Here is a 15,912-nt window from a genome sequence, read left to right as displayed (position 1 = left end):
TGTATATTGAAATCATATCCCCTCTCAAGCGTCTCTTCTCCGGAGAGAATAAGTTCAGTTCTCGCAACCTTTCCTCATAACTAATATCGTCCAGAGCCTTTATTAGCTTTGTTGCCCTTCTTTGTACTCGCTCCATTTCCAGTACATCCTTCCTGAGGACTGGTTACCCAGAACTGGACAGTATACTCCAGGTGCGGCCAGACCAGAGTCTTGTAGAGCGGGAGAATTATCATTTTATCTCTGGAGTCGATCCCCTTTTTAATGCCAATATTCTCTTTGCTTTGTTAGCAGCAGCTTGACATTGCTGAGCCTATCATCTACTAGGATCCTAGATTCCCCCAGAGGTTTTCCCCCCAGTGTATAGATTGCATTCATATTTTTGCCACCCAAATGCATTATTTTACATTTTTCTACATTGAACCTCATTTGCCACGTAGTTGCCCACCCCACATTTTTTTTCGACCTCACCTACTATGTATCTATTCTATTCGTCATATAGAATTTGAATCGTCCGGTCATTTTTTTGACCAATCCGAATTCTAATCGTCCTGAAAATTTAGAATTTGAAAGAAAATAAACAAAACAAATTTTAACAAATTTCAGCACTCTTTCATTACTATTTCATTCGGAGATTTGAATACATCTGAATCTCCGAATAACCAAAAATGTGTCTGAATTTGTATTCGGAACGAAAAAAAATTGTGCATGTCTAATTTTTGCACAAGCAGATTAAAATCACAAAATTGATCCCTTGGTAGACAGACAATGATATTCCAATAAGTCAGATTATCATCTACCAAAGGCATTCTTTTCTTTCCCTTGCTTTTCTCTTGAAATGACCTTTCATATTGGTTGAATTGGATGAAACACTGTCTATGGCCAGATCAATACCAAAGCCACCCCCCCTCATTATAATGAGTAGAAAATAATTAAACTTCTGACGTTTATGTTTTTCCCCTCCTCACCTCCCGCAAGGCAGTGTGTTAGCATTTAAGCAGTTTGTCAGCCGGAATTGTAATAAAGGTGGCAGGTGGAATGCCATACCAAGAAAGGACTGGTCATAAAGTAAACCAGAGCTTGTTTACCTTAACTACACTATTGTAAAGAATAAGGAAGTGAAAATGGTTTAAATTCAAAATTGTGTTCTTCATATATCAGTGAGAGTGAGAGATCTGTTAGATATCTTCCACTCTGCCAGGATGGGGTTGCTCGCTGTACTCATTCTCATAGCCACAGGTAAGTAGCTCACCTAAAAAGTCTTGCCTGACCTAAGGTCTCATGAAGGGCTGCCAAAAGTTGAGCAAAGAAAATTGGGGCCACAATGAATTCCCTATTATCATATCTGGGAACTCTTTGTCTTTCTATGCTGACTTGGAGATTCCTGAGATCTTTGTAATTAAGGATTAGTGGAGTGATTTCATATAAAATTATTTTGCTACAAAATTACTGATGCCGCTCTTGGTGGAATTTTGCTGATGTGGAAATGTCCCTCAAGCCCTCAAGGTCCCTCAAGCCTAAAGCAAAAAAAATAAAAAATTGCTAGAAAATAAGGCAATCTACTCCTTTACTTTTTATTAAGAAGATTTGAAGATACCTGATTCCATTTGTAACTTGGTATGAACAGAGTGATTGATTTACTACAGAATTATGAACTTTGCCCTCGGTAATGATTTGCAAAAGTGGGAACAGTCAATTTTGCCTATTGAGCTACTTAGACAAAACTCAATACAAAATATGACAAGCCACTCTTTCTTTTTATATCTTTAGAATCTGCCTTTTTTGTAATAGTCATTTTTTTGTTGTATTTGCTTTTTCTCCTTTTTTCTCCTTTTGTAATAGTAATTTTTATTTTATTTTTGTATTTGTTTTTTCTCCCTTTTTCTCCATTTTAATAGTAATTTTTATTTTATTTTTGTACTTGTTTTTTCTCCTTTTTTCTCCATTTTAATAGTAATTTTTATTTTATTTTTGTACTTGTTTTTTCTCCTTTTTTCTCCATTTTAATAGTAATTTTTATTTTATTTTTGTATTTGTTTTTTTCTCCTTTTTTCTCCATTTTAATAGTAATTTTTATTTTATTTTTGTATTTGTTTTTTCTCATTTTTTCTCCTTTTGTAATAGTATTTTTTATTTTATTTTTGTATTTGTTTTTCTCATTTTTTCTCCATTTTAATAGTACATTTTATTTTATTTTTGTATTTGTTTTTATCTCATTTTTTCTCCATTTTAATAGTAATTTTTATTGTATTTTTGTATTTGTTTTTTCTCCTTTTAGCGTGTATTTTATCTATATTTGTATAAGTCCCTTTATTATTTGAATCTGTTTTGGTACAAGCACAAGCGCGGCATAGTTAAATGATCACCTTTCCTATTGACTCCAATGTATTTTGCTACAAGGTAAATTTTAGGAAAATAAATCGGTTTCTCTCATCTCTAAAAAATGTGACATCTGCATGGGGAGATGTTAAAGTGGTTGTAAACCCTTACAAACCACTTTGACCTACAGGTAAGCCTAGATTAAGGCTTACCTGTAGGTCCAAGAAATATCTCCTAAACCTACACAGTTTAGGAGATATTTGCCCGAAGACGGGCACCGCTGTCTACGGTGCATGCGCCGTTGACAGCGGCTCGCAGGCGCACTGAGCGTGGCATCATCAATGGCGAAGATGCCGCGTGATGCCACGTGTGTCGGCTCCCGTGCGCATGCGCGGGAGTGACGTCATCGCGGCTTCGCCGAATGACAGCGGCGGAGCTGCGAGACCCCACCGAGAAGATGGATGCGCCGGACTACAGGGGACAGCGGTGACATTGCTGGCTCCTGTGTCAGGTAAGTGACACATAATGGGCTACTATGCGATGCGATGCGATGCGATGCATTGTAGTCCATTATGCTTTGCCTTTGCAGGGAATGAAAGAGGAAGTAAACTCATCAGGGTTTTCTTCCTCTTTAACATATAGTAGAAGGAAAGCTTAATATGTCTTGACTTTAACAGAAGACTTGGGCAACACCTTCCTTTGCATCATTTCTCAGAAAATGGGGCATCGTTTTCTGCAGAATAGAAAAGACTTATACCCCGTACACATACGGTCGGACATTCTGACGACAAAATCCATCGGATTTTTTCTGACAAATTTTGGGCCAAACTTGTGTTGCATACACAACGGTCGCACAAAGTTGTCGGAAAATCTGATCGTACAGAACGAGGTGACGTAAAAAACACATACGACGGGACTATAAAGAGGCCAGTAGCCAATAGCTTTCGTCTCGTAATTTATTCTGAGCATGCGTGGCACTTTGTGCGTCGGAATGGTCTACACACGCTCAGAATTTCCGACAACAAAGTCTCTTGGCGGAAAATTCGAGAACCTGTTATCAAACATTTGTGGGCGGAAATTCCGACAGCAAATGTCCGATGGAGCGTACACACGTTTGGGCATTCTGACAACAAGCTCACATTCGAACATGAGGCACAAGAAGACTTGAAGAGGGTTTAGTGACCAAATTTAAGGGATATAAACTTTTTTTTTAGATACTTTCTGAAAAAAAGGTTCCAAAAGAAACTAATAATATTAATATTATTATAACTAATTAATGAAAGGAGAGCAATATATTTGGTTGAGAACATTGAAGTGATTGCTCTTGTTTTGTTTTGTTTTCTTCTGTGTGGGACAAATTTACCGTATTTGCCGGCATATAAGACAACTGGGCGTATAAGACGACCCCCTATTTTTCCAGTGAAAACGTAGGTTTTGGGCTATACTCGCCGTATAAGACTACCCCTTTCTGAGGCAACACCATTAAAAAAAAAAACATCAGACTTAACATTAGATCTGATATAAAAACAGTAATTTTAATGAACCATCAGAAACAGGTACAGTATACAGTATATGATGCTTTGTTAGTGGGTACAGTATACCGTGTATGATGGTACAGTATACTTTGTTAGTATGGTAGGTACAGTATGATGGTTTGTTACTGCAAACTTGTTGTCACTTCCTCACTGGTTAACAAATTACTGTACAGTATACCGGTATACCGGTATTTCGTTTGTATATTTCGTCCGGTTACAGAATACAGTGTGCATACAGTGTGCACCACTGAGCCAATCACGGCAGGCAATGCATTTTACTACTCTGTTGATGGATGCAAAGCCTGCTCAGATTGGCAGAGGCTGTGACATCATCAGCCCGCGCCGCTCTGACTTGTGTATCCTGCTCGGATTGGCAGAGGCTGTTAGTCCAATCCGAGCGGTCTTAACAGGCTCTGCATTCATCAACAGTGCATCGCCCGCCAAGATTGGCTGAGGCGCACACTGTATGCACACAGGATCACCCGGCGGCCTCTCCACCCAGTACGGAGCACCGTACAATCACGATCGTCCGGCGGCCTGTTATCCAGCTTACTGAGGGCTTTACCAGGTACTCTTCCTCTTCACCCGGGGTATAAGATGACCCCCGGTTTTTGGCGGCGGAATTCGGGTGTAAAAGGTCGTCTTATACGCCGGGCAAATACGGTAACAATAGATGCCAGCCAGGAGGATTTGGTTGGCTTCCTGTGGACCAAAACTACTGACATTAGAGATTAAAGGGGTTGTAAAGCTTCCCGTTTTTTCACTTTAATGTATCCTATGCATTAAGGTGAAAAAACATCCGATGCTTTCAGGCCCCCCAGCCCCTCCGTTTACTTACCTGAGCCCTGGAAAGTCCCGCATCGTGAACGCGCTGGCTTCTCGGCCCAGGCTTCTCGGCTTTTCTCGGCTCTTCATTGGATAGATTGATAGCAGCGCAGCCATTGGTTGGCTTGCACTGCTGTCAATCAACTCCAATGACGTGGTGCATCGGGGGGGGGGGGGGGGGCGGTTCCGATTCCTGTAGTTGGCGGCTATGGATGCCGAATATAGGACTCGGGAGCACACCTGCAAGGTAACCCCCCGGGAGATCGTTTCCGAGAGGGGGTTATCAGAAGCGGGGAGAAGCCGAGACAGCCGCCGAGGGACCCCAGAAGAAGAGGATTAGGGTAACTCTGTGCAAAATGAGATGCACAGTGGAGGTAATTATAACATGTTTGTTATTTAAAAGAATAAAATGTGAAGCTTTAGTATCACTTTAAATATAATAGACATCTGTCTTTTGTCAGATAAAGCTTCAGAGTCTGTAGAAGTGGTGATAATAGTATGTGCACTGCTATACTTGTGTGAGTAACTCTAAAAAGAAAAAGAAGGACAGTGTTTGGGAGAGTTGTTTATGGCTTAGAAGCTAATCAGAGAGCTTCCAGTGGTAATATAGCAGAGAAAATGCTTACATCTCTTGATGTTCTTACACATCATACCTTTTCTCAGCTCTTCATTGGATAGAATGATAGCAGCGCAGCCATTGGCTCGCACTGCTGTCAATCAACTCCAATGACGCGGTGCATCGGGGGGGGGGGGGGGACGCTCTAAAACTTTGTCCATCAGATATTCCGACGGAAACAGTCTGATGGAGCCGACACACAGTCAGATTATCCGTCAACACGGTCCGATCGGACATTTTCCATTGGAATGTCCGACCGTGTGTACAAGGACTAAATGTCTCCCAGGTATTAGAAAGGCTAGTTCCAGATCACATGACAAACCTATCGATCATTTCCATGACATTGTACTGCTGCATCTCTTTATTCATACATTTGTATGCCATGTTTATTCATTGAAAACCAATAAAAACATTTGAAAAATAAAAATAGGAGCAGTAGAAGCTGGTTTGACTTGACAAAGGAGTCATGCCTTCGAAACATGTTGCCCCAGGGAACAGGTGTAATCATCCTCACCAATCGGCAGACAGCTCTGTATCCGAGGTCTGGGTGGGTCTGCACCCTCTGCCTGACACGCGCCGAAGGTCCTCTGCTGGATGGGACTTGTGTTTAGACTGATGAGCCCATAGGGTGAGATTTACAAAGACTGGAGACTGGAGAGTGCACAACCTGGTGCAGCTGTGCACGGTAGCCAATCAGCTTCTATCTGCAGCTTGTTTAATTCAGCTTTGACAATAAAACCTGGAAGCTGATTGGTTTCTATGCAGAGCCGCACCAGATTTTGCACTCTCTAGTTTTAGTCCATCATCATCCCCAGTGTCTTCTTGCAGATTCCTGGATGTTCGGTTTCTATGAGAGCGGGGTCTGTGTACAAAGTCTGTAACATAGTATACAATGTGAATGCATTTTTTTTTATTTGTGTGTTTTAATAAAGCGTACTACACCAAGGAGATTGTGCTTCCTCTCTCCACTTTTGTTTTTGGTACACATATACAAGAGTAAAGAGATAACCAACACATACACCATGTACACAGGTAGAACTGGATGGACTGGTGTCTTTATTCAGCCTCACCAGCTATGTAACTATGTAACTGTTACTATTATGGCCCTAGTATTATTGCTATAACTCTGGTGTCCATGGTGATATGTAACATGTATAGTGACACTGATGTTTTCATGTGTAAGCACCTCCACAACTTTATTGCTGCTTACACTTTTTAAGTTTTTTTTTTGCTTACTAAACAATTTTTATCATACTTATGCCACGTACACACGATCAAATTGTCCGGCGGACTTAGTCCGGCAAACAATCCGGCAAACAATCCGCCGGACTTTCTATACGAACGGACTTGGCCACACACGGACACTCCGAAAGTCCGGCGATTTCTAGCGCGATGACGTACAGCACGTACGACGGGACTAGAAAAAGGAAGTTCATTAGCCAGTAGCCAATAGCTTCCATCTCATTCTTGCATCAGAGCATGCGTCATTCTTAGTCCGCCGGACTAGCACACTGACAAATGGATTGTCCACTGAAAGCCAAGTCCAAATTTTGAGTCAAAACTACTTTCTAGTGCCGCGTACACACGACCGGACTTTTCGAGGGACTAGGTCCGGCGGTCTTTCCGACGGACTTTCGGCGGAGTTCCGACGGACTTTCCGAATGAACGGACTTGGCCACACACAATCACACCAAAGTCCGACAGATTCGAATGTGATGACTTACGACTGGACTAGAATAAGGAAGTTCATAGCCAGTAGCCAATAGCTGCCCTAGCGTCAGTTTTTGTCCGTCGGACTAGCATACACACGAACGGATTTCTCGGTCCGGTGGAGTTCTGGTGGAAAAATGTAAAACATGTTCTATTTCTAAAGTCCGCCGGGTTTTTTGACAAGCAAAGGTCCGATAGAGCCCACACACAATCGAATTGTCCGACGGACTCGTTCCATCGGACCTTTGCTGTCAAAAAGTCCAGTCGTGTGTACGCGGCATTAGTCCGCCGGACTTTACGATGAAAAAGTCAGCTGGAGCCCACACGATCGAATTGTCTGCCATAATGCGGTCCGGTGGACTAAGTCTGCTGGACAATTCGATCGTGTGTATGCGGCATTACAACTCATAATGCTGAGCAAACACAGAGAGAGGTGAGACAGGGGAAAGCTCATCACTGAGTCAGATAACAATGATCTGCAGATTCCTTGGAACCACTGACATTTATAAGACTAGGTTCAATCTAGACATGTGCAATTTTGTTTCGTTCCCAATTTGTTTTTAACAAATGTTTACAAATTCGTTAATTCCGAAGTTTCTGAATTTTTCAATTTACAAAATTTCCGAAATTACGAATTTCCGAAAGGATGAATTTCTGAATTTGCGAAATTATGAATTTTAGAATTTCCGAATTTCGAATTTTTCAATTTACAAAATTTTGGAAAAGTATCAGAATTTCCGAAATTTTTGAATTTACAAAATTTCCAATTCTCCGAAATTCTGAATTTCTGAATTTGCGAAATTACGGATTTCCGAAATTAAGAATATCCAAAATTCAGAATTTGTGAAATTATGAATTTCAGAATTTCCAAATTTAGAATTTTTCAATTTCCAAAATTTCTGAAATATCCGATTTTCTGACATTTCAGAATATACAAAATTCAGAATTTGTGAAATTATGAATTTCCGAATTTCCGAAATGACAAATTTACGAATTTACGAAATGACAAATTTCCAAATTTTCAAATTTACGAATTTCTGAAAATAGGAATTTCAGAAATTCCGAATTTCCGAATTTCTGTATTTCCAAAATTACAGATTTACGAATTTCTAATTTACAAATTTTCAAATTTCCGAATATCCGAAAAAAAGCAAAAGAATTAATGAAATGGACACGAAAACAAACACATTTTCTTTCAGTGCACATGTCTATTTCAATCTAGTGCAGTGTGATTTTGATTTGATTCTCAATATGATTTTGTGGTGCAACTGCAGAGCAACTTGGTGCATTTTTTTATACATCTTTTAATGTGTGTTACTACTGCGACCCATCGCTGCTGTCAGCCAGGAGGGAGTCATTGGTTGCTAAGGAGCCAGCTCCTGCTGGCTTCATAACAACGATGAGTCATCCCTGATGTCAGCAGGGGATGCTTTTTCATTGGGTATGAATTTTTAACCACGTAACCACTTTCCAACTGGCACACATACATATACGGTGGCAAGTTGGCTCCCCTGCGCTAATCGCTGTAGATGTACACCGGCTCTTTAAAAAACCATAGCAGGCGCACGCGCACACATGCCCACACATGCCCGCTGCACAACAGTGGACCCAAAGCGATGTCCGCTGGCCACCCACGATCGCGGGCATGAAAGCCAGCATAGGGATTTGTGTATGTAAACACACAAATCCCCATTCTGACCGGGGAGGAGAGACAGATCTGCTGTTCCTAGTAATTAGGAACAGCAATATGTATCCTCCTCCAGTTAGTACACTGCGCCCAAAGCTAGAAATACACATCAGGGAAAACACTGAACCCCTTGATCGCCCCCTAGTGTTAACCCCTTCCCTGCCAGTGACATTTATACTGTAAGCAGTGCATTTTTATAGTACTGATCGCTGTATTATTGTCAATGATCCCAAAAATGTGTCAAAACTTTCCGATCTGTTCGCCGCAATGTTGCAGTCCTGCTAAAAATTGCAGATCGCCACCATTACTAGTAAAATAAATAAATAAATAAAAATTGCATAAATCTATCCCATAGATTGTAGATGCTATAACTTTTGCGCAAACCAATCAATATACGCTTATTGCGATTTTTTTTTACCAAAAATATGTAGAATACATAGTGACCTAAACAGATGAATAAATGAGTTTTAAAAAAAATGGGAGATATTTATTAAAGCAAAAGGTAAAAAACATAGTTTGTTTTTTTTTCAAAATTGTCGGTCTATTGCGAATGTTTTATAGCAGAAAGTAAAAAATGTTTTTTATTTATTTTTTCATTTTTTTTTACATTGTCGCTCTTTTTTTGCTACCAAAAAAAAAAAGAAAGCTCTATTTGTGGGATCAAAAGGACATCAATTTTGTTCGGCTGCCAACGTCGCACGACTGACGCAATTGTCAGTTAAAGCGACACAGTGCCGAATCGCAAAAAAAATGGATCGGTCAGGAAGGGGGGGGGGGGTAAATCCTTTCCGGGGCTGAAGTGGTTAAACATTGAATTGGGGAGATTAAAAAGAAATAAAATAAAATGTGATTGGGTTTGGTGAAATGTGTGTCTCCAAAATCTCTTACGCCAAATAAATCCGGAGGATTTTTATCCCCTGAAAGATGACATACCAATAAATACGATTTAATTTTTTGTGAGTATTATATATATATATATATATATATATATATATATACAGTATATATATAATTTTTTTTTATTATGGAAGCTAAACAAATTCCACTTTTTTTTTTTGCTTGTCTCAGCCAGCAAGAATTTTGTTGCTGCAGATTCAGTGTGCGGTTCCCCGTTGGTGTCCAGTCGGATAGTTGGCGGTACAAGTTCCTTGGATGGGGAGTGGCCCTGGCAGGTCGCTGTTATAGATACTGAAGCAAATGGAGGATATTTATGTGGGGGCTCCCTGATCTCACCGGAGTGGGTTATGACGGCAGCTCATTGCATCCACTAGTGAGTATAACTTTTTATAAATATATAAACCAATTCTTCCATCAGACACCAATCATTCTGCTTCTGGAATGTTTCTCACAATCGGTCATGGACATCTTTATTGATCCAGTGTTCATCTTTTATAAAGTGTTTATAAAGTGTCCACTTTAAAACTGTCAGGTGTGCCTCACTGATCATTGTTAATTAATTTATTTCTATTTATTACAGGTACTTATATAGGGCCATCAATTTATTCAGTGCCTTATATTGGTTACATTGATTGGTTTACATCACCAAAAAAGCCCTTGTATGAGTTCTAAGATCAGGCCCTTCATGCCGCTTCTGAATTTGTATGCTTATTTACTGCACTTAAAGGCTAAAGCTTCATGTGCACGATCGGACTTTGTACAAACTTTCCCGTGGATTTTTGTACAAAGGGCGTCGGCCGTGAACTTGTATTGCATACACACGGCAGGACTTTTTCAGCCAACTTTCACTAAAATCATGTTGTTTTTCTGCTCTTTACCGCCACCCTTTGGTCAACTTCTGTATTGTTGTCTGATCTTTTGCATTGGCTCTGAGTAGGGATGAGCATTGGAACACATGCCAGGAAGTCGGTGCAGCGATGCACTAATCACAGGCAGTGAGACATTGCCCCGATGTGCGGCTGCAGAGATCAGGAAATGTCTCACTGCCTGTGATTAGCGCAGCGCTGCGCAGACTTCCTGGCGGGCTCCGCACCTGTTCCATGCAAACACGTCTGAGCTCATCCCTAGTTCTGAGCATGGCGTGTTTGTACTTTGTACAAAAGTCCTATGGTTTTCTGTACATATGATCCGACTTTGCTCCATTGTTGCCAGAAAGTTTGTCCGTGCGCACAGCCAACAAAAGTCAGATGAAAACCTGAAAACGTTTGTCCGATGGAGCGTACGCACGGTCGGATGTTGCCTTCAAACAGCTAATTTGCATGTCTGTTGTCAAAAAGTCCGATCGTGTGTATGCGCCTCAAGTCCACCCTTATGCCGCATTCACACGAGCGGATATTCCGACAACAAAATCCTGGATTTTTTTTCCGAAGGCTCAAACTTGTCTTGCATACACACGGTCGCGCAAATGTCGTCGGAAATTCCGATCGCCAAGAACGCAGTGACGTACAACGCGTACGACCAGCTGAAGAAAAAGGAAGTTCAATAGCCGGTGCGGCTCTTCTGCTTGATTCCGAGCACGCGTGGGACTTTTGTGCGTCGGAATTGTGTACACACGATCAGAATTTCTGACAACGGATTTTGTTGTCGGAATATTTGAGGTCCAGCTCTCAAATTTTTATTTGTTGGAAATTCCGACAGCAAATGTTCGATTGGAGCCTACACACGGTTGGAATTTCCAACAACAAGCTCACGTCGAACATTTGTTGTCAGAAATTCCGACCGTGTGTACACAGCATTATGCCCCGTACACATGATTGGATTTTCCGACAACAAATGTTGGATATGAGCTTATTGGCGGAAAGTCCGACCGTGTGTACAAGGGCTTCCACCTCATGCACAATTAGGCCTCATGCACTTTGCTGCTGTTAAACTCATGTTTTTGTGAGTTTGGGTGTTTTTTTTTTTTTTAAAGCCCTTAATCTAACCTCTATCAGTGGCGGCTGGTGCTCAAAATTTTTGGGGGGAAGCAAACAAACTGAAAAAAAAAAAAAACATCAATTGTAGTCACTGTGCCCATCAAACGCAGCCACTGTGTCCATCAAACGCAGCCACTGTGCCCATCAAACGCAGCTACTGTGCCATCAAAAGCAGCCACTGTACCCATAAATTGCTGCCACGGTGCCATCAAACACAGCTACTGTACCCATCAATTGCTGCCAGTGTGCCCATCAATTGCTGCGACTGTGCCCCATCAATTGCTGCCAGTGTGCCCATCAATTGCTGCGACTGTGCCCCATCAATTTCTGCCAGTGTCCCCCATTAATTGCTGCCTCTGTGCCCATCAAATGCCACTACGGTGCCCCATCAATTGCTGCCAGTGTCTCCCATCAATTGCCACCACTGTGCCTATCAAATGCCACTACTGTGCCCCATCAAATGCTGCCAGTGTGCATCATTTGGGAGTTGGGACATACCTGTCTCACAGCGGGTCACGGTGGCATCCTCCGCGTCCATGCGCCTCAATGTCTCCGGTCCTCTCTATCAGGTGTCCAATCACAGCGCCTGTTGTTTCAGCCAATTAGGTGACAAGTAACCAAACCTGAGCACCCGATTGGCAGAGAGGCGGGTCAGTGTTAGGAAAGAGATGTATTTGCTTTCCTAACACGACGCTGAGTAAACAGCGAACGCACAGCATTGCGGCCGCTATTTACCATTTGGCTCTAATCAGGCGCTTCCAAAAAAAAACTTGCCGCTGTAATTCAGGTGCCCAACAAGGGGCCGGACACCTGAATAGGGGTGGCAGCGGCGACCATAGATAGATGCATGCATCCGTCTATGGTGAGAGAGAGGTGACAGGAGAGACGGGGCGGCGCTCCCGCGTCCTTTATGATGCAACGCCACTGCCCGCTATGATATCCTATGTATCCATGCGCACATGACATTTTTTCAAAGTTTATGGGCTTGTTGTCTGAATGCCCTAAAAATGCCTTCAAGAGCAGTTCTTTTGACCACAAAAAACGTTGAACGCTGAAAAACGCTCATAAGCGTGCATAAACTCTAGGCACATTTAGCACTTCAGTGTTTATTTATTTCAATGGCCAGAATAAAATAAAAATTCTGGCCAATGAAATAAATAATCTCCCAAAACTCCAAAACCCTGATAAACTCACCTAAACTGTTTTGAAAAAAATGTAGCTTAGGTGAGTTCATAAAGTTGATTTTCTCCTGTCAGGATAAACAGTGTTTACAAGAAACCAGTGTGCATGAGGCCTAATGATCATGGCTGGTATGCAAAAAAAAAAAAAAAAGAAAAAATTATACCCAAATAATATTATATTTAGTTGTCATATTGGTCTACAACATTCAAAAAATAAAGAGAAAGGGAACTTTTTTTTTTTCAAACTTTAATGCTAGTAAAAAAAAAAAAAAGTAATAGCCCAGTGGTTGTAAACCCTTACTACACACTTTGACCTACAGGTAAGCCTAGATTAAGGCTTACCTGTAGGTCCAAGAAATATCTCCTAGACCTACACAATTTAGGAGATATTTGCAGAAAGACAGGCACCGCTGTCTACGGCGCATGCGCCGTAGACAGCGGCGCGCAGGCGCACTGAGCGCGGCATCATCAAAGACGAAGATGTCACATGTGTCGGCTCCCGTGCGCATGCGTGAGAGTGACGGCTTCGCCAAATGACAGTGGCGGAGCAGCGAGACCCACCAAGAAGATGGACGCTCCGGACTACAGGGGACAGCGGCTCCTGTGTCAGGTAAGTGACACATAATGGACTACTATGTGATGCGATGCATAGTAGTCCGTTATGCTTTGCCTTTGCAGGGAATGAAAGAGGAAGTAAACCCTCTTTAAAAAAATAAATAAATAAGTAATAGCCCATTAAAGGATAAATTCAATAGAGATTACTGTGACTTAGCACCACAGTAAACTCTGATGATCCTGCCTAAGTTCATACCAGGGGTGGACTGACAACTCATGGGGCCCCCGGGCAATAGGAGATTATGGGCCCCCCAGGCAATCAGAGATTATGGGGTCACACAGTATACACACACAGTATACACACACAGTATACACGACATGTTTCTATTGGCTGAGAAGGTACTGGAGAGGTGGGGCAGCTATAATCTCTGGATTTTTAGACCAAAAGGATGTTGGTGTCAGAGAATCACCAGACTTCAACGTCGGCACTTCCCTGTGCGCCTGCGGGGAAGAGCTGCACAACGACGCATGCATATGCGTCGTACGACACAATGTCGTACACGCATGTGCAAGCCTATGCACACGGCTATGGGCCTTACCTGATTGGCCTGACAGTCCTATAAAAGGCATCAATGTGCTCTGTGTCTTTGCTGGTTTGTCTCCTCAGCTCACCTGTGTTCCTGTTCCCTGTTCCTGTTGACCACTTCCTGTTGTGACCCGGCTTGTTTGAAGACCACTCTGCTTCTCTCCTGATCTGACCCCTGGCTTGCTTAAACGGACTTTCTGCACTTAGCCTTGCTGGCTCACGGACTGATACCTGTGCTTGACCCTCGGCCTGCCTCTGGAATATCCTTTATCTCACGGACTGATACCTGTGCTTGACCCTCGGCCTGTTTCTGGAATATCCCTTGTCTCACGGACTGATACCTGTGCTTGACCCTCGGCCTGCTTCTGGAATATCCTTTGTCTCACGGACTGTACCTGTGTTTGACCCTCGGCCTTCACTCCAGGTATTGGAACCCCTGGCAGGCGTTTACCTCTACCAGTTCCAAGATCTTCTGCACGGGCATCTCTTCCTTCAGTGGACCTGCTGCATTCCAGTCACCTGCTGGCAACCCGTGCCTCTCTGTGCCCTGTACCCGCTGTTCCATCCTCAGGGGTACTGTGCACCCAGCTGCAAGGGAAGCCGCTCTCCGCACTTCGGCTTTGGTGAGTACCTGACAGTTGGTAAGGGACATTTCAGAGACAGATGTAAAAAAAAACACAGATTTTTACATACTGTCCATGGTTTTACTGAGGCTGGCAACCCTGATGGGGTCCCCTAGTGGCCCGCGGGCCCTCGGGCAGTGGCCGAGTAGCCAAATGGTCAGTCCGCCCCTGGTTCATACCATTAGGCTTGTGTACATCCAGTCCACAAACTATGAACAAGTTGTATTTCATTCATTCAATTCTGAAGTCCATTGATACTAATGATATTGTACTGCCTTCTGCAGCAGATGGGTCCTCATTTATACGTTATGTTCTGTTTTCTTTCCGTAGTCCTATCCAGCTGTCGAATTATAAAGTATATTTGGGCATGTACCAGCTGCTTGTGATCAACTCTCATACAGCTCTTGCTAATGTAAGCAAAATCATCGTCAATAGTCAATATACAAGCACTGGGAGCCCTGGGGACATCGCACTGTTGCAGTTGGCCACGCCTGTCACCTACACTCAGTACATCATGCCAATCTGTCTGCCATCTTCCACCACCACCTTCCCCTGTGGTACGGAGTGCTGGGTGACCGGCTGGGGTGCAAGATCTTATGGAGGTGAGTCCATGACATGTAATAAGGGGGGGGGGGGGGGGGGGGGTGCCCGCGCTGATGGTATAATTCCTATAATAGGAGCTGCTGCCTCCAACACAACACCTACCTAGGTTTAGGGTCTGATTGTAAAAGATAAAATAAGTGATGGTGGATGTGGCGCTGCTCTGGATAATGCAACTAACTGAATAAAGTGACTTGTGGTATTCTGAGGTGTAATAAAGTGACGCGTGATATTCTGAGGTATGATGGTCAATAAAAAAGCGACACGTGCAAAGTTAATAATATATAGTGACACAGTAAAAAAAAAAATAATAATTATATATATACACACACAAATATATATATATATATATATATATATATATATATATATATATATATATATATATATATATATATATATATATATATATATATGAACACAGTAGGGATGGAAAGTATTCCGACCCCCTTAAATTTTAAAGCCTTAAAAGGCTCTTGTCTCCCAATAGCTCAGTTTGGCTGGATGGCCAGCTCTGTGCTCTTAGGAACCTTAAAGTGGATGTAATACCCGGAAATTATTAATTTTTCTTTTTTTTTTTTTTGTCTGGCACAATATAGAGTTTGGGATTTCAGATCAGCTGTGCCCAGTCTTGCCATAAAGCGTTAATCCAGCTCTGAGCAATCCTCATATCTTTTTTCAGTGAAATAAAACTGAAAAACTGTGGAATCTTTGTCCGTTCTTCCCCCTTGCTGTGAGTGACGGGTGATTTACATATCTCGTGCACTAGCCTAAGACATTCATTATTTTTTAATTCTCACCCCCC

General features: G+C 42.2%; 1 protein-coding gene across 3 annotated transcripts in view; it reads left to right on the top strand.

Annotated features, from left to right (window-relative positions):
* The window catches only part of LOC143923419 (serine protease 33-like), a 200,118-nt gene that overhangs the window by 172,874 nt on the left and 11,332 nt on the right, over window positions 1-15,912 (top strand). For 2 of the 3 annotated variants that reach the window (XM_077447076.1, XM_077447078.1), the window contains exon 3: window positions 14,838-15,109. In XM_077447076.1, coding sequence (XP_077303202.1) covers window positions 14,838-15,109 — 272 coding nt within the window. Of the gene's footprint in view, window positions 1-1,099; window positions 1,237-9,757; window positions 9,960-14,837; window positions 15,110-15,912 lie in introns of those variants that run through there. The other variant, XM_077447077.1, reaches the window with a different exon arrangement.

The sequence above is a fragment of the Lithobates pipiens genome, unplaced genomic scaffold (genome assembly GCF_037356315.1).
Source record: "Lithobates pipiens isolate NorthernLeopardFrog02 unplaced genomic scaffold, aLitPip1_a1.2 Scaffold_22, whole genome shotgun sequence".
Taxonomy (NCBI): Eukaryota; Metazoa; Chordata; class Amphibia; order Anura; family Ranidae; genus Lithobates; species Lithobates pipiens.
Note: the sequence above shows the minus strand (reverse complement) of the source record. Positions and strands in the feature narration are given on the sequence as shown.